Source organism: Anabrus simplex, chromosome 5 (genome assembly GCF_040414725.1).
Source record: "Anabrus simplex isolate iqAnaSimp1 chromosome 5, ASM4041472v1, whole genome shotgun sequence".
Taxonomy (NCBI): domain Eukaryota; kingdom Metazoa; phylum Arthropoda; class Insecta; order Orthoptera; family Tettigoniidae; genus Anabrus; species Anabrus simplex.
The window spans coordinates 192,516,145-192,541,988 of NC_090269.1; the positions used below are offsets into that span (position 1 = coordinate 192,516,145).

General features: G+C 39.0%; 1 protein-coding gene across 1 annotated transcript in view; it reads left to right on the top strand.

The window, feature by feature from the left end:
• The window catches only part of LOC136874430 (X-linked retinitis pigmentosa GTPase regulator-interacting protein 1), a 1,071,624-nt gene that overhangs the window by 114,433 nt on the left and 931,347 nt on the right, over window positions 1–25,844 (top strand). Inside the window, exon 7 of the mRNA XM_067148064.2 lies at window positions 22,060–22,201. Within this exon, the coding sequence (XP_067004165.2) occupies window positions 22,060–22,201 (142 nt within the window). The remainder of the gene's footprint in view (window positions 1–22,059; window positions 22,202–25,844) is intronic.

A 25,844-nucleotide genomic window follows, 5' to 3' on the forward strand; every position in this document is an offset into this window, starting at 1 on the left:
AGTCGATGAATGCGAAATCGATAGGTGATGTGTACACGCTTTGAAACATGGCTATTCTTTGTACTTTAAATTTATAGGTATAGGTTATGCTAAGATAGCAGCACAATCTAGCGGAAGAAGTTTAGTACGAGATTCGATGCATGCAAAATCGATAAGTAATGTGTACACGCTTTGAAACGTGACTATTCTTTGTACTTTAAGTTCATGCGTATAAGTTATGCTAAGATAGCAGCAGAATCTAGTGGATGAAGTTTAGTGCGATATTTGATGCATGTGAAATCGATAGGTAATGTGTACACGCTTTGAAACATGGCTATTCTTTGCACTGTAAGTTCATGTGTATAAAATTATGCTAAGATAGCAGCACAATCTAGCGGAAGAAGTTTAGTACGAGAGTCGATGCATGTAAAATCGATAGGTAATGTGTACACGCTTTGAAACATGGCTATTCTTTGTACTTTAAGGTCATGCGTATAGGTTATGCTAAGATAGCAGCACGATCTAGCGGAAGAAGTTTAGTACGAGAGTCGATGCATGTAAAATCGATAGGTGATGTGTACACGCTTTGAAACATGGCTATTCTTTGTACTGTAAGTTCATGCGTATAAGTTATGCTAAGATAGCAGCACGATCTAGCGGAAGAAGATTAGTACGAGGGTCGATGCATGTAAAATCGATAGGTGATGTGTACACGCTTTGAAACATGGCTATTCATATTGCTGCTCTGTTCCCAAGATTTTTAAACATAGCTAATCCTAATGCTGCTCTTAACGACGTCGAGCTAAGGATTGATTACGTGACCGTGACGTCACAGCCACGTGCTCTTGTTTAGTAAACCAAGCCACGTGCTTCTTTGACAGCTGTCTTCTTGACGGACCCTAACCTCACATTGAAGGACAATAGAGCGTCGCTAACCGCACTGCTGCCATCTTTACGGCGGTAAACCTCAAGGCTGCCACCTTATGCATGTTATAGCGCGGAATTTAAAATCCAACAACAGAATGTCGCTAACCTCACTGCTGCCATCTTTACGGCGGTAAACCTCAAGGCTGCCACCTTATGCATGTTACAGCGCGGAATTTAAAATCCAACAACAGAACATTGCTAACCTCACTCTTGCCATCTTGAAAAGTTCAGTGTTCCAAACACTAGTTCGAAAAACGTAACTCATCGCACCTCGGGGATTTTATTAGGTAAGACGTAACCCCTAGGTTCCATTCCTTGTTCTGAACATAAAACCATTTACCAATAAAGATTAATTTTCTACACTTAACAAAGTACAAGCGTTCTTGCTGATAGCGATCGATGAGGTTGTAGTACCCCCTAACATGTTCTAAACACATGTTGTATTGAGTACAGTGTTCGATTCTAGTCTTGATCACTTATTTTGTGTTCTGAACACATCGATCAATGTCCTGATCACATGTTGTATCGAGTACAGTGTTCAATTCTAGTCATGATCACTTATTTTGTGTTCTGAACACATCAATCAATGTTCTGATCACATGTTGAAGTTAACAACATCGATTACAGTGTTCTATTCTAGTCTTGTTATGTTTCAATCTGATCAAGGGTATCCCATGACATATTCTAAACACATGATGTATTGAGTACAGTGTTCGATTCTAGTCTTGATCACTTATTTTGTTTTCTGAACGCATCAATCAATGTTCTGATCACATGTCGTATCTAGTACAGCGTTTGATTCTACTCTTCTTATGTTTCGAAAGTCTAAACATGCACAATAATGTTATCGCTGCACACGCTTGCCTTCGCGATGCAGGTTTAAACTTGTTCGATATAAAGCTATGCCTTGACATAAGAGGCGGAGGAGGAGGTAGAGAAGGAGGAGGAGGAGGAGGAGGAGGAGGAGGAGGAGGAGGATAAGGCCTTAACAGCCTATGTATAGTCGCCATTGTTTAAGGATGATAGCTGTCAAAAGAATTTTTCAAATTATCCACCACCACATTTCAGCTAAAGAGGGCAGCAGGGTGCTCTGTTGATTAAGCACATAGAATTTCAAATTGCCCTCCACCGCATGCATAACAGCAGCTGTTAAATCATTGGTCAGAAAAATTTTGTCCGTTTTGCTCTACGATGCACTGCTTTCGAGATATTTAACATTTTGCATTTAAACCCCAAATTTAATGAATCGAACTAGCACGACACGTTAGCCTCTAAGCTAAGAGCAGCAGCCATCTTGCGCAAGCACCCTTAAAGCGTCCCATAAGGAGTTGTGTATAGCCGCCATCTTGTGTCCGCCATCTTGCGCAAGCATCCTTAGGGCGTCTCTAGTCATCTTGTGCAAGGACCCTTAAGCCACCTCATAAGAGCAACCGCCATCTTGCGCAAGCATCTCTAGGGCGTCTCATAAGGAGCCATGTATAACCGCCATCTTGCGCAAGCATCCCAAGGGAGTCTATGTATAGCGGTTATCTTGCATAAGCACCTTTAAGGAGTCATGTATAGCCACCATCTTGTGCAATTAGCGTCGAGAGATAGCTGATGTAGAATTTTTCTTTTTAAATTATCCGCCACCATATTTCAAAAGGAGCCATGTATAACCGCCATCTTGCGCAAGCAACCCAAGGGAGTCTATGTATAGCGGCCATCTTGCATAAGCACCTTTAAGGAGTCATGTATAGCCACCATCTTGTGCAATTAGCGTCGAGAGATGGCTGCTGTAGAATTTTTCTTTTTAAATTATCCGCCACCATATTTCAACTAAAGAGTGTAGCACTGTGCTCAAAGATGGCGGATGACAGCTGACAAAAAAGCGCGTGAGTTTGTTTACTAAACAAGAGCACGTGGAATTTGCCGCCACCACATAGATGGCAGCACGGTGCTCTCTTGATTAAAGATGGCGGATGACAGCTAACAGAACTTTTCAAATTGCCCGCTACTACAGAGAGCAGCACGGTGCTCTGTAGATTAAAGATGGCGGATGACAGGTGATGAAATTACCCGCATGATAGCAGCACAGTGCTCTATTGATTAAAGATGGTGGATGACAGCTGTCAAAAAAAGCACGTGGCTTTGTTTACTAAACAAGAGCACATAGATTTTTTTCAAATTGCCGCCACCACATTTCAAAGGTATCCAGCTAAAGAGCGCAGCACAGAGGTTTGTGATGCAAGATGGCGGATGACAGCTGTCAGAAAAAAGCACGTGAGTTTGTTTCCAAACAAGAGCATGTAGAATTTTTCAAATTGCCGCCACCACGTAGAGGGCAGCACGGTGCTCTCATGATTAAAGATGGCTGCTGTCACGCGGAATTGCCTGCCACCACAGGTATCTAGCTAAAGAGGGCAGCATGGTGCTCAAAGATGGCTGCTATCAAAAAGCATTTTTCAAATTATCCGCCTCAAAGGTAAGTAGCTAAAGAGGGCAGCACTGTGCTCTATAGATTAAAGATGGTGGATGACAGCTGTCAAAAAAGCATGAGGATTTGTTTATCTCACGCTAGTGAGGTTAAGTTGGTAGCACTAAGGTTTAGGCCCGTCAAGATGGCAGCACTGCGGATGACAGCTGTGACGAATTTACATCTACTACGATAAAGAGGGCAGCACTGTGCTCTATAGATTAAAGATGGCGGATGTCAGCTGTCAAGAAAGCACATGGCTTTGTTTCCAACCAAGAGCACGTGGAATTTGCCGCCACCACATTTCAAAGGTAAGTAGCTAAAGAGGGCAGCACGGTGCTCAAAGATGGCGGATGGCAGCTGTCAAAAAAAGCGCATGGGTTTGTTTCCAAACAAGAGAATGTAGAATTTTTCAAATTGCCGCCACCACATAGAGGGCAGCACGGTGCTCTCTTGATTAAAGATGGCTGCTGTCACGTGAAATTGTCTGCCACCACAGGTATCTAGCTAAAGAGGGCAGCACGGTGTACAAAGATGGCTGCTGTCAAAAAGCATTTTTCAAATTATCCGCCACCACATTTCAAAGGTAAGTAGCTAAAGAGGGCAGCACTGATCTCTATAGATTAAAGATGGCAGATGACAGCTGTCAAAAAACACGTGGCTTTGTTTACCTCACGCTAGTTAGGTTAAGTTGGTAGCACTAAGGTTTAGACCCGTCAAGATGGCAGCACTGCGGATGACAGGTGACGAATTTTGCAGCTACTGCGATAAAGAGGGCAGCACAGTGCTTTGTGGTTTAAAGATGGCGGATGACAGCTGTCAAAAAGCACGTGGCTTTGTTTACCTCATGCTAGTTAGGTTAAGTTGGTACCACTAAGGTTTAGACCCGTCAAGATGGCAGTACTGAGGTTTGCGATGCGTTGTTGTCTGTCAAAAAGCACGTGGCTTTGTTTACAAATCTGTCAAAAGCACGTGGCTGTCAAAAAGCACGTGGCTTTGTTTACCTCGCGCTAGTGAGGTTAAGTTGGTACCACTAAGGTTTAGGCCCGTCAAGATGGCAGTACTGAGGTTAGCGATGCGTTGTTGTCTGTCAAAAAGCACGTGGCTGTCAAAAAACACGTGGCTTTGTTTACCTCATGCTAGTTAGGTTAAGTTGGCACTACTGGGGTTTAGGCCCGTCAAGATGGTAGTACTGAGGTTTGCGATGCGTTGTTGTCGATGACAGCTGTCAAAAAGCACGTGGCTTTGTTTACAAATCTGTCAAAAAGCACGTGGCTGTCAAAAAGCACGTGGCTTTGTTTACCTCGCGCTTGTGAGGTTAAGTTGGCACTACTGAGGTTTAGGCCCGTCAAGATGGCAGTACTGAGGTTAGCGGTGCGTTGTTGTCTGTCAAAAAGCACGTGGCTTTGTTTATCTCGCGCTAGTTAGGTTAAGTTGGCAGCACTGGAAGAGGCCTCTGGCTGAGGTAGAGGAGGCCACTGGGAGGCCACTGGCTGAGGAGGAGGAGGAGGTGGCCACTGGGAGGCCACTGGCTGAGGAGGAGGAGGAGGCCACTGGCTGAGGAGGAGGCGGCCACTGGGAGGCCACTGGCTGAGGAGGAGGAGGAGGTGGCCACTGGGAGGCCACTGGCTGAGGAGGAGGAGGAGGCCACTGGCTGAGGAGGAGGCCTCTCCCGAGAGCCGGAGGAGGAGGAGGCGGCCGAACCCGTCTATTATACTACTAGTAGGCCTACGCATTTTTAGACTATTTTTAGACGCCGAACATTGACTTTCGTCACGCAGTATTTTTTTATTTTGGCGGCTGCACAATTATTCTTTATTTCCGCGAGTTTAAGGACCATTAACTTAACATTGGCATCATAATACCGAAGAGAACTCGTTAAAAATTTTCTGGCAATACCTATTGCATGCGTCTCTACAATACAGCGATCCATCAGGAAATTATTCTTGCTCTCTATAAAACTGTTACTTTTACGCAGCGTCAGATATAACCGGCTGCTGCTACACGCACGTCTCGCTTGTCGGGTTCGGCCAAATTCAGCGTCTAGCGATGTATTGGCCTAATCACGAACATTGAAAGTCAACGAACGAGTTTATTGCGCTACGGTGTGGCCATTCCACCCTTGCGTGTTTCGTGCACGTACCTCACAATTTCATCTTCGACTTCTTTAAAGCGTCCTTGTTGCGGACCACTGAATGCATTTTTTGTACAGCACGCATTTTTTTAGCTCTTTGTCTTCAAGCTAACGCCAAATATTGGCTTTAGTTAGGCCTATGCCGTATTTTCTTGCGGCTGCACAATTATTCTACATTTTCGAGTGTTTAATAAACATTAACTTATAATTGGCGTCATAATATCGACTAGAACCTGTTGAAAATTTGCCGGCAATACCTTTTCCACGTATCTTTACAATACGACTATCCATCACGAAAATATTCCTGCTGTCTATAAACCTTAATTTTACTAAACGTCAAGTACAATAGACACGTTATGACTCTGCCACTGAGTAGCCATGGCTTTTGTAAGAATTCGAAGGGTCGCATGCTTCGATGCCATTCTGCAGATTTGAGAAACACACAGGCTCTATACAACTGGTTGTCGCGGCTAGCGATGTGTAGTAAAGAGGCGGTTGTTTATTGTCAACGAGTTCTGTGCGCGTGTGAAAAGAGGCAGCGTGGTTACCACGGTAGTTGCCAGTGGTATCCTTTAACTTACTGTTAGGCCGCGAATGCAACAACCCTGGAGTTTTCGCATGAGATTCTGAGAAAAATGTCTTGGATTCGGAGAAATACGGTATCACTCCAGAGATTTCTGTGGCAAACACCTCAGCTTTCTTCTTCAAACAGCGTCACCTAACCTAACCGTATATGTAGCCTATCATGAAAACATATTTGAAACGCATGTAGAGAAATAACCTCCTCGCAAAAAATTTTCACAACATATATGCTTCTACGATAAAATCAACGTGCACCCTACCAGGACGCATAACATTCAACGCGTTCTTACAAATGTCACCAACTCAACATATTACGGCACACGAAAAGAAGAACATGCTCCATCAATATATTCAAGACTCTTAATAGCTCTAACAACAGTAGCTGCCTAAAATATCTCCAGACATAAACCAAATATTACCTGAATTGCAAGCAGATTATACAAATACTTACCTAACCGCAATTTTGTATATAGTTATATATTTTTACGGACCCATTTTATCGGAACATTATAACTAATCAAATACTGTTGTGAAAACCTCGTTAACCCCATTTTACCCCAAACAATGTATATATAGCACCATATATCAATAATGTTAATGCAATGTATTTTTAACCAGGCATATATATACCACTGTTTTAGTTATGTGTCCAATTTAACAAGATTATCCAATGCCTATGCTAAACAAAACAAATAGTTTTTTAAAAAGTTTAACCCTATTCCAAGACATAAAATAAGAATAATAGGCTTTATAAACTGAGACTTTAGTATTTAAGATATATGCCAACAAGGTATTGCATACTAATATTTTAATCACAAGTGTCCAAACCAAAAATTCTACATTTTCATATGACTGATCAATAATCAATTAATGTAATTTAAGAACCAATTTTTAATGTATATTACTGAACTTACTACTATTAATTTACACAAATGTATGTATATCTCATTCCACATTGTACAACCCAAATTAGATAGTGATAACATGAAAAATAACATGTAATTTCATGGATGATGTATATTAGCTTACTACTTACCTTGACACTGTATGCTGGAAAACTTAGGATTGACACATACAATAGCTCAAATGTACCAAGACATACATACCAACATTTATGATCAGTTCGATTTAATTTAAGTTTTAATCATTATATGTGATATTTTTGTAAAATATATCTTTTATGCATGTCAACTGAAGATGACCCCCTAGGGGTCGAAACCGGTCTTGACCATATTTACTAGCTGAATGTGAATAAATTTTGTATTGATAAGGTGGTGACTTATATTTATATTGTTTTTTGTAAAGTAATATATATCAATACGGAAATGAAACTTATAAACAACAGTAAAAATTTACATGTAAATAGTCGTAACTAGATGCGAGAAGATATGAAATCGTGATCTATAATCTTCATTTCCATATTGACGAATTACACAATTAAAAATAGGAAAGAATTTCCACCAATCAATACTTGTTTATTGCTTATATTAAGCTACAGGACCGGTTTCGACCCCACATACAAGGTCATCTTCAGCTGAACCATGAATACATATTTATATGGTGAAGCTTTGATTAAATTGCATTGTCAAGGGAATGTCATATGATGATGTGCATTTAGTCACATACAAATGGGGCATGTCTTAACGTGAATTGGCATACGTCAGTATGTACAATATTGCAACTGTATGTCTAAAATATTATGTTGAGGTCCTAAAATTAGTGTATAAAACATATCTTCACTTAAACTAATATATATATGTACAGGATAAAATACAATATATAAAAAACATTTCGTGCACATGAACAATCGCATCTTGCTTGTTGGTCAATTCATCAACTCTCGTATTCAAGTCCAATTTTCAGTTGTACACTCAGCTGCTGTTCTTGGAGTTTAAAAGATATGGTTGTAAAATTGCATGAGTAAAAGATTTAGTCTTCTTGTGGGATAAAACACTTTCCAATTTTAAAAAAGTTGCCAGATGTATGGATAAAATTTGGCTAAAATATTAAGGTATGAAATATCCTCTGAAATCAGTGATGTACTCTGCCATATCTTGAGGTGTATCACATTCTTACTTAATTTCCGTATATAACATTAAAATTAAGATATCGTTTACTTTTCACACCAAGCAAATGCTGGGACTGTACCTTAATTAAGGCCACGGCTGCTTCCTTCCCATTCTTTGGCCTTTCCTGTCCCATCTTCGCCATAAGACCTATCTGTGTCGTTGCAACGTAAAGCAAATAGCAAAATAGCAACTAATGGAAGAATAAAAGTCAGAAATGATGCAGTTGAATACAAAAGAATATAGTGCTACTAAAGAGAACTAGATGAAAGAACAATGTGTAGAAATGGAAATCTTACAGTCAAAAACATGACCTATCCATACATACAAAACTGAAGGAAACAGCGGGCATGTACAGAAAATGAAACATTTCTATACTGGATGATGCCATGGACAGGCCTATTATTAATGAACAAGAAGTTTTAAATACTTAGGAAAATTACCTGATGGAACATTTCTGTGATAAGAGAGGTGAGGAAACTAAGCAACAAGCTAACTGTGAAGGCCCTGATATTCTTGAATAAGAAGTGCCATATGCTGTAAAAGTTTCAAAATGCAGAAAATCACCAGATCCAGGTAACATCCTCCTAGCACTTCTTAAAATGATTGACAATGACAATATCCAATTTTTGGTGTTGTTCAGTACTATATATAATAATGGAGACATCTTACTCGACTGGCTGTTACCTACATTCATCTCTCTGCCAAAGAAGCAAAAGGCATGAAAGTGTACTGACTATAGGCTAATAAGTCTCATAATTTACTTTAATTTTGCGTGGCTATTTCTAATTGAGTACAGCCCTTGTAAGGCAGATCCTCTGATGACGGTGGGCAGCATCTGCCATGTGTAGGTAACTGCGTGTTGTTGTGGTGGAGGATAGTGTTACGTGTGGTGTGTGAGTTGCAGGGATGTTGGGGACAGCACAAACACCCAGCACCTGGGCCATTAGAATTAACCAATTAAGGTTAAATTCCCTGACCCGGTTGGGAATCGAATCCGGGACCCTCTGAACTGAAGGCCAATATGCTGACCATTCAGCCAATGAGTCAGACAATAGGCCTCATGAGCCATACACTTAAAAGTGTTCCTTCATATAATCCATGTTTGTTTGTTTACTCCTCAGCCCGAAAGGCTGGTTGGATCCTCGACAGCTCTGCCATCAGCTGTCATAGATGGTCTAGGCATCACTGAAGAGGCGTACTAGGGAAATGAGGAGTGAGGTAGTTTCCCGTTGCTTTCCTCACCGAGCCAGAAGTTGCTATTACATATCAGTCTGCCAAGCCCACTGAAATGCAAGCATCAACCAACCCTATGAGCAATATTTTCATGCCATTCATAGCAGGGACTGGCTGCAGAAGGAATGGCATTACTAGCATCACTCATACCTCAGTCACTTTCATTTTGTCAAAGCCAAGGATAAAGCTGAGACAGATCAATGAAAGTAACAACATTGCTCTAGCCCATACCAGAAGACATAGTGCACTGTAAACACTAGGTCCGCCAGCAAAGACATCATATAATTCATAATGGAATCAAAACTTAGTGTGAGGAAGACCTGGACGAAACACAGTTTGTATTCGGAAATTCTTGTGGTGCAAGGAAAGCATTGTTTGCGCTGAATATCTTGATTCAAAACTGTCTAGATCAACAAGAAGACGTGTTTGCTTATTCAATTGACAAGGTACAACATCCCAAACTTGAATTCCTAAAGGATACAGGAGTTGACAGCAAAAATATTAGTAATTAAGAACATAAGGTATGCGGATGATATGGTCATCTTGTATGACAATTTTGATGCTCTCCAACTCCTGCTCAATAATATTAGTACAAGTAAGTGAGGAAATTGGACTAAAAATAAATGCACACAAGAACAAGTTCATGATTTTCAACATACATGCCAGTGCTGAGGCAGTTTTAAAAATAACTACTGACAGATTGAGAGAGTAACCGCGTTCAGATATTTGGGTGCCATTGTCAAACCCACAAAAAACTCAGGACCCATTCATGCCCGCACCTTCTTTCACCTCTGTCCACCACGGTATCCCCATAACAAGTGGTAGCAGAGCATGGTTGAATGAGTCTAGATAACGCCCCTTTGACGGCTACTAATAGAAATCTACATTGAACTCTAAAAAGTTTCTTGGTTGCTGGAAATGTTCAAAATTCGTTAGATTTCCTATCACTATGTCTGATCCTTACGAGTCCTTAACCCAGGTACTTGTGCAAGGAGGAATTGATTTATGAACTTCTAATTAGGAAGGTTCAATCTGATGGCACGGTTGTGACAGATATTGCCAAACTTATGGAATCCTTAGAACTTCCTATTGTATACTGGTATTTGGGGAGAAAGAAATTGATGAGGCTCTGTCCACTATCACCGATAATACTACCAAGCTAGATTCTGTAGTTGTTTTTTTTTTTTTTTTATTATTATTATTTTTTTTTTTAAGTAAGTGACCCTTCTGCTAATCAACTTAAAAGAGTTCAGGCTAGACTGTTTCATTTCTACAATAGGGCTAGGGACCTATTGTCTCTAAAACTAAAGGATGATCATGCTAAGGAAGTGAGTAATCTATTGAAAAGCCTCTCTGAAATGTCGAATAGAGTTAGTCAATTGTTACAATTGTTATTAGGGACTGCTAGTGCTAACGTTGACCCGGTTCAAACTCTAAACTTAGCTGAGGAAGAGGGCTCTAGTAAGGCTATTGAGAGTACAGACGTGCCAAGTCTCCTGATTTGAGCGGGAGACTCCCGTTTTTTCATCATTCCTCCCGATCTCCTGATCGCCGGGTCCAATCTCACGATTTTCAGAGTAATATCCGTAATTTTCGTATTATTTTAAATTCCCGCGGATTTCCTCGTTCTATCGATATATGGCTGAGTATGGCTGGTCGATAGTAGTTCTAATAATGATACCAGATGACAGTGCGGGACACGGTGGCCAGTCATGTGCTGCTCTTTGGTCTATAATACAGTCATTCTCTTTGCAAGCGAGTAACATTCTCTTTGGAGTAACCTAACCTCAGAAGTAGCACACCATAGTTGTTTTACGCGTAGAAGTGCTTGTGTTTTGCCTTAATATTTGTTTTGGCCAAAATGTCAAAAAAGAAATATGATGCAGTGTTTAAAAGTGCTTATAGGGAAGAGTTTCCATGTTTGAGTGAATCCAGAAAGGGACCAACGTTCACATTCTGTACTATATGTAGGTGTGAATTTTCAGTTGCACATCGCGGGAAATGCAATATACTCAAGCATATGCAAACGAAAAAACATAAGGAGTGTGTCCAGTGTGTAGAAAGAAACCAGAAACTGAACTTTTCATGTAAAAACCAAGATGTAAATCCTGTGACGAATGCCGAGGCGTTATTTACGTCATTTATAGTAGAACATAACCTGCCTGTAAATTGTGTCGATCACGCCAGACCTTTGTTTTGCAAAATGTTTCCTGATTCGAAAATCGCTAAACGATATGGGTGTGCTAGAATGAAAATAGCGGCTATCATTACAGAAATGTGCATGGAAGAAAGGGCGAAAATTGTATCACATTTGCAGGTGAATGCATTTTCTGTTGCTACTGATGGTAGCAATAAAAGCAACTTGAAGATATATCCCGTTGTTCTAACATTTTTTAGGCCTGAACTCAATGAAATTCGGAGATGTCTACTCTCTGTGCCTAATTTAGTAGGGGATGCCACTGTAGCTAACATTGCCAATCTTTTGCTCTTAACTTTTCAGGAATTCTGCATTCCATTAAAAAACTACCTAGCTCTTGGTGCTGATAATGCTCCAGTAATGGTAGGATTAAAGAATGGTGTGGCAGGATGTTTGAAGCAGGAAAATAGTAACATAATCATCGTAGGCTGCTCTTATCACCTAATTAATCTTGCTGCTGAGAAGGGTGCGGCGTGCTTGCCCGTAAATGTAGATGAAAGTATAATTGATATATATGGAAAGGAGTGCAAAGAGGAAAGAAAAGTGCAGAGGAAACTTTTAACCTTAAAATCAGTTCAGCAAGGCAAGTGCTTTGAGCAAAACTTTAGTTCCGAGAATGAGAAGTCACATGTTTCTACAGTTCAGGTATGTCCAGTATTTAGTATTCACATGTAAATGATGAAAAAAATATATGGGCAAATAGAATTGTTAATGTATTGAATTATAATGAATTTGTACATGTTCTGCCGTCAGTGATGTGTCGTAATACGTCGCGATTCGCTGCGAAATTCTCCTGATTTTTCACTTTTGAAAGTTGGCATGTCTGAGAGTAGGAAATCTGTGGCTACTCAACAAACATCTGCCCCATCGGAAATAATGTCTTATCATCTAAGACAGCTTCCACCGTTCTTTATGAGCAATGCAGTGTTTAAACTTTCTCAACCTTCAATACCATCCTCCATTACGTCACCCGGTTTCAGCAGCTTGCCTCACCCCTTAGCCATGTTGCTTAAGGGCATCTCCAAATTTTCCATTAATTCGACTAATGAGGTAATTTCATTTCTAAGATTCTTATTTTCAAGACCATGCTCTATTATTGGCTCTCTCCCACTCCCAAATTCTTCAAATCTATTCGGTAGGTGTCCTCTCGGACAAAATAGTAAAAGCAATAGCTGATAGATCTTCAATAGGAGACTTCCATGCCCATCTCTTTGCTAACTTCATTCCGGCTAGAGCTATGTCATCTTTAATCTAGAAGTATTATTTTAGAATACAGAGGTTGGACGAGAACCTTGCCGACTTCATTCAATATATGAAGTTCCATACGAGAGTATTCGCTCTTCATTTCCCAGAAGATCAGATTGTTCAAACTATAGTAGAAGGAATCTTTCCATCCTATAGATCATACTTAACCCCTCAGCATCGCAGCCATTTAAAGAGCTTCCTACCCCGCGGCCGGATGAGATTTCAACTACGTTTAAAGTTAAAAATTTAATTGTTCCTTATTGAAGAATATTACAGTTAAAATTGAAATAATTGATAAAGAGATTCAACTTACTCAATACAAAAGAATAAGAAATGTAGTGAATTACATTCCCATTTAATAATAAGTAGAAATGGTACCGGTTTCGACCCTAGTCCAGGTCATCATCAGCCGATTAATACATGAAAAACAATGCATAGGAAAATGAAATGAAAGATCAAGTACAGTCCGGATCAGTAGAAGAGGCGATATAAAAATGAACGGGGGTAGACACTGTAAAACTCAGAAGAAGTAAAATACAAGTCACTCAAAAGAAAACAGTGCGCAATTCTCTGAGCGGCAGCGGGCACATGCAGCGCTAGGCAAAGTCCCACAATGTTTACGAATAGCGGAGAACGGTTAAATGAGCCAGTTTTTAAACACTGTCAGGCACAAAGTCACATCACAATCGAACACATACGAAGATCCATAATCATGCAGGAGTTGAAGACGAGTAGATCCATTGAAGCAACTTGGCAGCTCCCGGTGATCAGCGCGACACATTCAACACATAGGCTATCTCATGACAAATTTGCACCACGTTAGTCAATTTCACGCAATTATGTTCCTAATCCACATATAGGCTGCTGTATCACGCAACAAATATTCGCAACATTTTACTGTAAAACTCAACACAAAATAAATTTCTAAGATATGAATGGAATGCGAAATGCAAGACAAATAGACTCGCTGTGTTATTCAGCAATCTTGCTGCTAACTGGCAAGCAAAACTGAATAAATATAAATTTTGACTTTGCCGTTTTTATTACAGTTTTGTATAATTTTTAGGCTTATTTCTAAAACTGTATTCAGTTTAAATTCCAAACCCTTGTGAAAAAAGGCAATTAAATGAAAATAAATTTATTTGTAATTACTTGTCTTCATTGCAATTTCAGCATAAATGGGATAATAATATATTGAAGAACATCAGAAACCTGAGGAGAATACAAAATAGGATTTCCTGCACTAAAAGTTTGTAGTTCACTTAGATCTTGAACACAGTAAAAGAAAATGATCAGCAATAATGTGTATGTATGTTTAGTCATCAGCCCGAAGGCTGGTTGGATCCTCAACAGTTCCGCCATGAACTGTCATAGATGGCCTAGGCATCACTGAAGAGGTGTACTAGGGAAATGAGGAGTGAGGTAGTTTCTCATTGCTTTCCTCACCGAGCCAGAAGTGGCTGTTACGTATCAGTCTGCCAAGCCCACTGAAATGCATGCACCAGCCGACCCTATGAGCAACAGTTTCACACCATTCATAGCAGGGACTGGCTGCGTAAGGAATGACATTACTAGCATTGCTCATACCTCAGTCACTTTCATATTCTAAAAGCCAAGGATAAGACAGAGACAGATCAATGCAAGTAACAAAATTGCTCTAGCCCATACCAGAAGACTTAGTGCAGTGTAAACACTAGGTCCTGCCAGCAAACGCTGCAGCAATAATAGTTACTTTATTAATAGAATTATTATTAAGATAGGTACTGTTCACACAGACTAAGTAATATTGTTGTTTTAAGTCTTTAATTTGCTCTTATTTATAATACAATGTCAGGCATTTCACGTGGACTATTGATGCAGACTTCAGAGATGGTGTTGGAACTCTCATGACCTGTGAAAGCTGTTTCACTTGCTAATATTAAAGTTTTATAAAACTGCAGTGATGGATGATCTTGCCATGTTGAGCCAAAGTGGTTCTGCAGGAGATTTTTTATGTCTTTTGTTTTAGAGACAGGAAGAGTAAAGCCTTTGATCACTGTGTGAGGTGTCATTTGCGCCAGCAATTTTCCTCTTTTCCACAGACTTTGGTACTTCCCAAGATCATTATTGTAAAATACCTCCCCTTTTACATTAACAGAATTTTGTGCGAGAAACTTTGATAAACTGTAGTAAAATAAAATAAATATTATTCTTACCACTCTTACTTTCGTTGTTGTGATTTCCACTGTGATGTATCTCTTGTTCTCCTTCTTGCACTTGATCTGGGGGTTTCATGTATTGATGTTTCCATTAAGCAGGACAAGGTATACTGCAGATATGCTCATTTTAAAAATTCACCTCCTTTTTCGGTTCCCCTTAAGTGGATTTTCCAAAAACAAATCATCTGTTTCTTTTCTTTTCAGGAGATTCCAAATACGAATTTTCACGTCTGTAACATGTTGCGTTTTTGAGATATAAGTATCCTCATAAAAGGTATTGAACCCCTTTTTCACTTTTTTTCCCCTTCGTTAATGGGATTTTCTGAAAACAAAAAAAGTGTTTCTTTATTTTTAAAGAAGATTCCAAATACCAATTTTTACGTCTGTTAACTTTTAAAGTTTTTGAGATATGGATATACTCATTTAAAGAATTCACCCCCCCTTTTCACCCCCTTAACAACAGAATATCAAAAAATCCTCCCTTAGTGAACACCTACACTCTAATATAAATGTATCCTCAAAATTTCATTTCTTTATGTTCAGTAATTTTTCATTGGCGATGATTAATCTGTCAGTTAGTCAGGACATGTTATTTTATATACTAGGCTAATCCCAAAAATAAGGTCTCCTATTTCTTTTATAAATACAGAACTCTGTTCGTGTGGCTGTTGGTCAAATATTGTGAATTGTGTGTTTCGCGCACTTGCAAATAAACATGCGCACACTGCACTGAGGCACTCAGTCTTGGCTTGGCAGCCGTTCAGAATGGAGGTCCCGTTGGATGTTACTGCTAAGTTCGAAGTGCACGCAGTTATTCAGTTTTTGAATGCAAAAGGTTCTGAACCGATTGAAATCCATCGCCAATTGATGGAAGTCTGTGGTGAGTTGTGCATGGATGTCAAAAATGTTCGTAAGTGGTGTAGAGAGTTAGCAGCCGGTCGGACTGAAATTCACGACGAACGAACAAAGGAGCGGGAGGCCGTCAATTTCCGTCGAGACAGTCGTGAAGGTTGAACAAAGCATGCATGAAGATCGGTGAATCACCCTGGGTGATCTCTACACTTTGGTTCCTGAGGTTTCCCGAAGTGTCGCTCATAACTTCATGAACAACATGGCGATGAGCTGGTATGACATGGGCATACAAAAACTGTCACAGCGTCTACAAATATGCATCGACCAAAATGGTGATTATTGGGGCCCGGATTTTTAAAAAATGCACATGCAATTGTATCTTTTTACATATTTTGAGGGTTAGTGCAGATTCTAGACGTAATAGCATATTCCGGTACAAAATGTCTGAGTTTAAGGACAATTACAAGAAGTACTAAAATAAATATGTTTCTTACATCCCTAGCTAGTTGCCTATTATATGTGCATCCCTCACTAGTTGGTATTTTCGACTCACTGTATAACGGCACTTTACTTTCACAACTATTATTATTATTTAGCGTATGATGTTTACGAGACAATAAGAACTACATTAAATTATATTTTTACATATATACAATTTACAGCATTAGGACTATTTTTCAAATATGGGTAGAAAGTCAGCAATCCATCTAATTCCTTCTGGAGATGCTGATTGGAGTTCATCCAAGGAGCCGGGATATGCACGTAGAGGGCACTCCTGCATAATATGCTTGATGGTTTGCAATTCAAAATCACAATCACATTGGGGAGAATTTATCCAACCCCATTGATATAGGGCTGCACCAGTTCGACCAGTACCACATCGAATCCTGTTTAACCTTGACCAGACTGTCCGAAGTAGATTAAAGCCAGCAAGCCTTGTAGTGGGATCACTGATTGAAGGAAGGCCATGAGGTGTCGAGTTTAACCATTCATCTCTCCAGGCATTTCGGAGATTGAACCTGGTTGATGTAAGATCTACAGTAGTCTTGCAAGCAACAGCACAATAGCAAGATTTGTAAATGATTTTCTGCGACTGTTATGGCCATCTGAAATTGAGAATAATTGTTGTAAAGTGCTTGTACTGCTCAGAGATGCTGCTTCGTATAAATTGAACGCAGCAACTGACAATGACAACAGATAGCTTAGGTGTGGGTAGACAGGCTGGACTTCCCTGAATTCCTCTCTCTACCACAGCAGATAATAATTTCAGGGGGTTAGGCACTTGGTCAGGACAAAGTATCTTCAGTTCACTAGTTACGTTCCATTTTTTAATGCTCTGCATCTCATTTTTAAAAGTGTTAGTTTCTAAAAATGCCTAAGGAAAAGAGCAGCAGAAGAGATTTACTAAATCAGTGGGTGTCGGGTAATAGGGACTATTCAACAGATGGTGTCACCGTGTACTGTCAAGTAAGGAAGTGAAATGTGAAAAGAAATTTCAGCTTGAACAGCATTCAAAAACAACTGCACATACTAAAGCAAAGGAGGTGAGAAACAGCTCACCACAACTACTTCTTATGCAGGTAAAGTCTTGAATTCTTAATACATTTTCAAATGATCTTTGTAGGGCTTTCATATGCAGCAACATTGCATGTAAAAAAATTAAACAATTCAGTTTTGTGATCATTTCTCGAGAAATATTGTGTAAATCAGAAAATACCAGATGAATCAACTCTTAGGAAAAATTACCTACCTTCGCTATATGAATCTACCCTGGAATTGATCCCTTCTGATATCGGAAGGAACTGTGTCTGGATATCGGTGAATGAGACGATGGATTCATGTGGCCGTTACATAGCAAATTTTGTGGTTCGTGAATTACATCCAGATGCGCCCGGTCAGACGCATCTTCTTGCTTGTCAAGTACTAGAGAAAACCAACCATAGCACAATAACAAGATTTGTAAATGATTATCTGCAACTATTGTGGCCATCTGAAATTGAGAATAATTTTTGTGACAGTGACAGTGACAGTTGGAATCATGTACATCAAATCTATAATGCGACGCGTAAATACATTACGTTATAACTTACTGTTGTGTGAAAGGATCAACTACCGCCCAGACAATCGGGGTTTAAGGAAATACTTCAAGGCAAAACAAAATATTTTCAAGTTAAAACATAAAATTATACACTTAACATATTTCTAAATTTACAAATTTAGAAAGAGTTCATAAACAATCAATTATTAATGTCACAATTAAGAAAACTTAAAAATAAAAAAAAATACTTGAAACAGGTAATACAAATCCTACAAGTAAAAGGTGCTAAAGAGAAAATTACCAAAATTGTAATGTACGGTACATGTGTAAAGTACCTTCCAGAATAGCTCTCAGCCAAACTTTGTACAAATACGAATTACTATCTCAAAAATATACCAGAGAAGTAAAACTCCTTCTAGCAAATCTAGGGAAGGGAATGACATACAAGAATAATCGAAAACAACCAATATTAGTGTCCAATTCATAGCTTCCGCGGTCGCTGAGGTGTATTGTGGCACTCTGGATGCCATTTAAGTACCAGTTCAGCTGTGTAGGCATGGAAAAAAGTAGTGATGAATAAAATGTCCAAACTTACCGAGAATAGTTTAATGAGAAAGAAAGTAATCTATAAGACTTGAAATTAAACACATAACAGTAACTTCTTAACTACAAAATAGTTATTAATCCATCATGTCACAATAACGAAACCTGCAAAAATTCTCTTTACACGTAATTAACAGGTAATAAAGTACCTAAAAGTAATCAATCAATAAAATGCACCACTGCCAGTTTCAGATCAACAAGAATGTGTAACAAAGGGATGGGGAGAATTTCGCACAACTTCGGACCAGGAAGTGTACTGTTCAATAAACTCATTATCGTCTTCATTCTGTCCCCCCTCTGTTCAACTTTATCATATTTCACGTTTCTGCCACGTACTTTTGTAGAACGCATAACGTTTGAATACAGGCATGTAACTTCGCCTGAATTCATGAAGGAATCGTGAATCGATTACCAAATCCCATGCGAAGGACGGGTACATATGCTAGTATGTTCTAACTTTTTAGTGCATATTTGCATGCATTTTTTCACGTTTTTAGTGCATATAAATCCGGGCCCTAGTGATTATGTACAAAAATAGCTAAAGGCTCAAGCTGTAAAATGTTGTAAACCATTGTAGAAATAAATAGGTCTCTGTATTTGTAAAAAAAAAGTAGGAGACCTTATTTTTGGGATTACCTTCGTATACATGTATATTAAACACTTCAGCAGTAGTAGCACCAACTTGTGTTATGGTAGGAGTAGTACACGGTAGCAAATAGGGACCCTCTTTGGAGGCAGCCCTACTCAGGGAGTGGTGCCCCTGCCTTTGTGAGTCCCAGAGCATACTGACCCAGTATGCAACATCTGGTAAGGGTCTCAGCTTAGGGTTACGAGTGGAGACCTCAATGACATCTATGGTGGAAAAGGTGGACTTCAGTATGGTGGAAATGGCGGAAGAGGCAGCCCTGGACTTGGCAATAAATAAGAGTATAATCTAAAGAGGCCAATGGCTTCGGCCAGATGAGGCTCTTTAGGAGAACTGATGGTACCCTCAGTAGAGGAAATGCTACTGAAATATCATTACTCAACAGTTTACTTGGCAGAGAAGACAGGCTTCGGTACGGCGAGTGAAGTGGAAGAGAAAATGCCAGACGGACTAGCTATGAAGATGCTGCTAGTTTTTTCTCGAATTAGCAACAGTCCATTGCAGTTTTGGTGTTTGACACCACGTCTCGTGCATATGTCAAGGGTTATAAATTTCATATTGCATATGTGCCTTGATGATTGATTCCGAAATCATACTGTGTGGATCATTTCCTGGCAAGCTGCGATGCACCTTAAACAAAGCCACACCAGTGGTACTTTCTTCAGTTGTCACTTTTCACTCCAAGTCCAGCGGCGATGGGATAAGTACGACGGAGGCAGGTTCTCGGGTGAAACTGGAAGCCTGCACGTTGGTAGCAGGTGTTTGATGGTCTTCTTTTTAAGAATTGTGACTACTTGGGAATTCAGTCCTGCACCTGTGTTTGGGCAAGCCTATTTAGGATCACCGCTGCCCACCCCAAATAGGGAAGGCCCTAGAAAAGGTGGACAAAACATCAGAAGTCACACTTTTATCCGGTAGGCGACCACACCCAGTGGGTCACACCATATACGGTCATACAATCAAGGAAAAGAATTTATAGTTGCAACATGGAACGTCCAGACACTGCTTGATAGGAAAGAGAGCGACAGACCTGTTGTCATACCAATACAATGGTCCGTTATTGGACATTTCTAGATTGAATATGATGTAACTGCTTTGACTGAAACAAGACTATCCTCATGACTCTCATCTCTGCTTATGCTTCTACATTGGATGCTGTTGAAGATGATAAGAACCAGTTCTATAACATGCTTTCCACAATGATCTCCAATGTAACAACTAAATATTAGCTCTTCCTACTAGGAGACTTCATTGATAGAGTTGGGAAGAATAATCTTCTGTTGGAAAATGTGATTGGCAAACAAGGACTCGTTACTTGCAATGCCATTGGATTGCTGCTTCCTGGTCTATGTACTGAACATGAACTTTTCATAACTAATGTGCACTTTCGCCTACCTAATCGCTTCAAGACCACATGCATGCACCGTCCCTCTAAGCATTGGCACACCCATGATTACATCATCACTCGACAATATGATAAGAAGGATGTCCTTATCACCAGGACAGGTAGAAATGTTGATGATTGCTGGACGGGTCACAAACAACTATTCTCCCGACTTAAGATCAGTCTTTAGCGTAAACCACTCTGGCATTTTCAAACTCCGTCTAGGCAGAAGTTTGATACATCTAAATTTCGGGATAGTCCCGCTGCCATGAATTTCCACAGCGTGATCTCTGACATGCTGGCAAATGCTCTAGTCAAAAAAAAAAAAAAAATGTAGAGCAGGAATGGACTACATTGCAAAAAGTAATCACAGAATCAGCTGAGAAAACTGTTGGTTTTAAGAAAAAGGTTAGACAAGATTGGATTGCTGACAACAACAACAAAGACATTTTGTGTGATATCCGTGCTAAACGAGAAGCGCATCTATCCCTTCTTCAAGATCCGTCTTCAGATGCAAAAACACGCACTTTCTTGAATTCAAGAATGAATGTCAGGGACGAATAAGAGAGAGAAAGAACAACTGGTGGCAGCAGAAAGCTCAGGAACCAGGAACTGCAAAGTATGTCTGATTCCCGAGACCTGGTAACTTCTATGCAGGAATAAAAGAGTTAAATGGCCCCCAACTTACTGTAATTTAATTAGATAAAATAATTTTTGGGGTGCTATGGCTGAAGAAGTCTTAAACAAAAGATTAAACATGTACCAAATTATGTATAAACTATTTTAAGATGAAGTGCATTCTCACTTGTAAAGTTAAGTGTATTGATAAGGTGGTCCATTAAACCTAATATTAGTTCTTCATTAAGCTGTATATCAGTATGGACCTATATAATGAAATTTGTAAATTGCAACAAGAAAAGAGTATATCAAAAATTGAACGTACCTACGGATTGGCTTGAGAACTACTCACTGAAGCAGTCCAGCCTGGATACGTCCAACTCTCAACCGAACGATCTGAGTAGTGATGCCCAAACCAAGCCTGCATCTGGCAGGAAGTCGGGTAGCACAAGTTGCAAAACACATGTTCTGCAATCGGGGGGGGGGGTTAGGGTCAATCAGAGTGTGAGATTATTAACCAGTCCATTCTCCCAAATCCAGTCAAATTACACATGGTCATTTATGGTTATATTTGAATTCTAGCTTTCATTGTAAACATAGTTTCATTTAGTTGTCACCGAAAGGATAAGCAAAAGTTGGCACGCGTACGATATCAATTATATGGTAAGTACACTTCCCTATTACAAAATATTATATAACACATGTTACAGTGTTCAGTACATATGGCACGTATCAAAGAGATTTTAAGTACAGAACAAAAATGGCCAACCAGAGACCATTGGGATCTTTTCCAACAAAACATATTTATTCAATTGTTATTTTGTCACAACCATTTAACTGTAACATTCTGTTTCCCTTCAATATTTTCATTGTAATTGTTTATGGTTTACAATCTGCAGTTTATATCGAGTAGTTCCTTCTGGAGAGTCTGGTACTTTACCCTGTGATGACAATGCAGAATTACGGGCTGCCCAAGAACAAGAAAAAAGGCTGATGGCTGAAATTACTGTGCTTCGACAGCAGATGCAGGAAATGGAACAGGTGAGAATCTTCAATAATTTTCAGATATATGTACTGTATATTTGCATGGATTTTATTACCAGCCAAGAAAGACACACAGAAGAAAGGAGGACCATTATGCTCTAGAAATGTTTATATTTCTTCAGTGAAGAGGAGAATTATCAACTAAGGAAAGAATCCTGTACTAAAGGAAAGTGAATGGGTGTGAAATCTGTGCTTAAAATCGAGGTGTACAATAGCAAAAATGCATGAGAGCAGTCTGAGCAGGTTTTGACACTTGCTTGAAGCCAGTGTCCCACCTTTTCTCCCTACCATCACAACAATGAACATTCATGCAGTGACTAGCTACTTAGTGTTAAGAGATAGTAGTGTCAAACCAAAAAAATCTGTTTTGAATTACAAGTTTCAACTCTAGAGTGATTTTGGTGATGTTTGTGACACTAAGAAAAAATGTAATCATACTGATAAGGAAGCTACATCCTCTTTGAGTAACAAAATGAATGGCCTTTCTCACAGGTATATCTTCCTACTGTGAACTGGCAAGAAACGTTGGGGGAATCTAGGTACAGCCTGAGCTGCTTGCAATTCACTACTGCTGCACAAGACTTTGCTTTAACTTCCATGGGACCATTAGCACTAAGCAGGTCAAAAGAGATGTATTCATGTACAGCCTTGGCCTAAAGATACATAAATTATATTTCATTCTCGAGTCAGGAATACTGTACCCTAGAACATTTGAGCTCTTATCTTGGACTTCCTGAGAGAGGACTTCTTTAAAGAGAGGAAGTACATTTTTTGTATTTTTATGACGAAGTTTGGTGGGATCTTCAGTGGCTTGGGATGAGAAGTTTATTTTGAGCTACCTACGAGTTTTGTAGTATAGCTTTATCTTTTGGCTAGATGTTTTGATAGTGAAATTTGCATGTAAGAACTAATTATTGAAAGCGGCTTTACTTGTATATTGGTCAAAAATGCATTTTGGTCATAGAAATACAACAGTCGAAAAAGAGCTGTATTTGGCCTGAACAGATAAATTCCCTGTAAACTTGCTGTGCTTGACCTCTTTTGAACTCTACTGGGTATTAGGATTGGAATGATTTATCTTGGTTGTTAGTAGTAGGGTACCACAGGGCACTGATTCAGTGCGATGGCAGGTTGATGCATGTATCAGTGTTAACGTAGGATGTTTTGTACATTTCATGAACAAACAAATTTCATGTGGTATGCTGGTTTGTTCTATTCCCGTGTTTTTCCCACGATTAATGTGCTATGTAGAGTTGTAGAGAATGTGTTCTAATGTATAAATAAAGCATTTCTAGACCCATGCCCTTATAACATATTTTCTTCTTCTATGTTTGAGGAATGTGTCCTGAAAATTTGGCTGTACCTTATTACACTCTGTATAGTATCCCCAACACTAATTGAAGTCAGGAAACATTGAAACATCCCAGGGCTGTTCAGTCTGCAAATTGGTAAACCATTTAATAAATCAGAGGAACATATGAATGGATTCACAAGGTTAAATGATGATACATGGTAAATTCCATTATCACTGCACCCTGTTTGTTTACATATGTGTCCATCGTAATTAGCTCTGATAATGAAAAATGTCATTAATTAACCCAAAATAAATTCAATTACAGTCAAAATGAATATTGGCAAATTGGTGTGATATAATAAACTTTCCCTAAATCATTCTAATAAATAAAATTATTACATTTACCATAACTCAAAATTTTAATATTTTTAATGTAAGGGGAATATAAAATGCTTTCCTTCTTTAAGGACAGTTCAATGAAATTGAAATTCAAAATGAAATCCAAGTACACAGAACGTCGTTTATCCAGATTAAGTGGGACCGGAACTGATCCTGATTATAAAACATCTGGATAATCTGGAAAAAACTAAAAACAAATACGGTACATGGTATATAATCTGTTAACATAAGTTGTACAGTAATACCTTTCTTCAAGTGTACAAAAAATATCAGAACACTTTTCATACATTTACGACTCTGTTTTATGCACTAAAATAATGCACTGACATAACTTTAAATAATTCGTCTTCTTTTTTCTTTTAGAAAGAAGATAAAGTACTTTAACACAACTGAAACTTTTCTTGTTGAAGAAAGTGCACAGTGAATATAAGGGTCCGCTGTATGAAATTCAATCCAGATTTAGTCTCTTTTCTTCACTCTGTCCTGCATTAGTTTCTCCCAGGTGCATCACGATCACGAAGACGTTTTACTAACAACAGTTCTGCTGGTATGGTTTCAGTCAAGGATTCTAAATAGGCCATCAGTTTGTCCATGGGGCGCACAGCTATGAGCGTGCATCTGGGAGACAGTTGGTTCGAATTCCACTATCGGCAGCCCTGAAGATGGTTTTCCGTGGTTTCCTATCTTCACACCAGGCAAATGCCAGAGCTGTACCTTAATTAAGGCCACGGCCACTTCCTTCCAACTCCTAGGCCTATCCTATCGTCGCTATAAGACCTATCTGTGTTGGTGCGACAAAAAGCCACTAGCAAAAAAAAAAATTTTAAATGTGTGAGTTTTTTTCATTTTACATTTGTATAGTGTTTGCGCGCAGTACGATCATGAAGACATTTTCTAACAACAGTTCTGCTGGTGCGGTTTTAGTCAAGGATTCTAAATAGGCCATCAGTTTGTACAGCTGCATTGTTGCATATGCATGACTCATTGTTTCTTCTGATGGAGCGCCAGTTTCATTTTCAAATTCACCCTCAGTGAATTAATAGTGCGTTGCATTCCGAAGAGTGTGGGTTTGAATCCCACCTCGGTCGTTCTGGGAATGGTTTTCAACGGTTTTTCATTCTCAATTCCAGGCGAACGCCGGGACGGTACCTTTGATAGACTGTGGCCGAATTACTCCCAATTCCTGTCCTTTACTTTCCTTGGCGGAAAAGACACTCAAGAAGAGTCGACGCCGTAAAAGAAATACTGTAAGCTTGCGTGTAAAAAATAAATTATTATTTTTTGTCTGGATAAACCGGAGATCCAGATTAATGAGGGCCAGATAAACCGGGTTCTTGTGTTTAGTAAAAGTTTATCCAAGTAATTATCAGAGTAATTACAATTGCTGAAATTGATATTGGAGTTATTTCACTTAATTATAACATTTTCCACAATATTGATATTTTACATTTAATATACAGTTAACCTTGCAATTGAACATACAGAAATATAATTTACAATTAACCTTATAATTGTTCGTACATAAATAAAATTAAGTCGAAATAAATTTCATATGACACCTATTCCCTTACACAACAAAATTACAATAAGTCTCTGTTCCACAAAATATTGAAATTATTCTTCAAATTCTCAATTTTAGCCTGAGCAAAACTGTAGAAAATGTAGGGATATAATGAACCCAACAAGGACCATTGCAAAATGATTGACACACAATAAATTACACTGCTGCAAAGAATCATACACAAAGCAAAATATAGTCTCACAGTAATTAAATACACAAAGAAATACATTGGTAGAAAAACACCCAAACCAGAAACACATGCAGTGGTATCTGCGATTGTATTATATACATCGCTCTGTCTTTTTTAAAATTATTATAAGTGCCAAACACAAATAAGGTAACGAGAATAATATACTCTAAAGATTATTATGTTATCCAGTTATTAT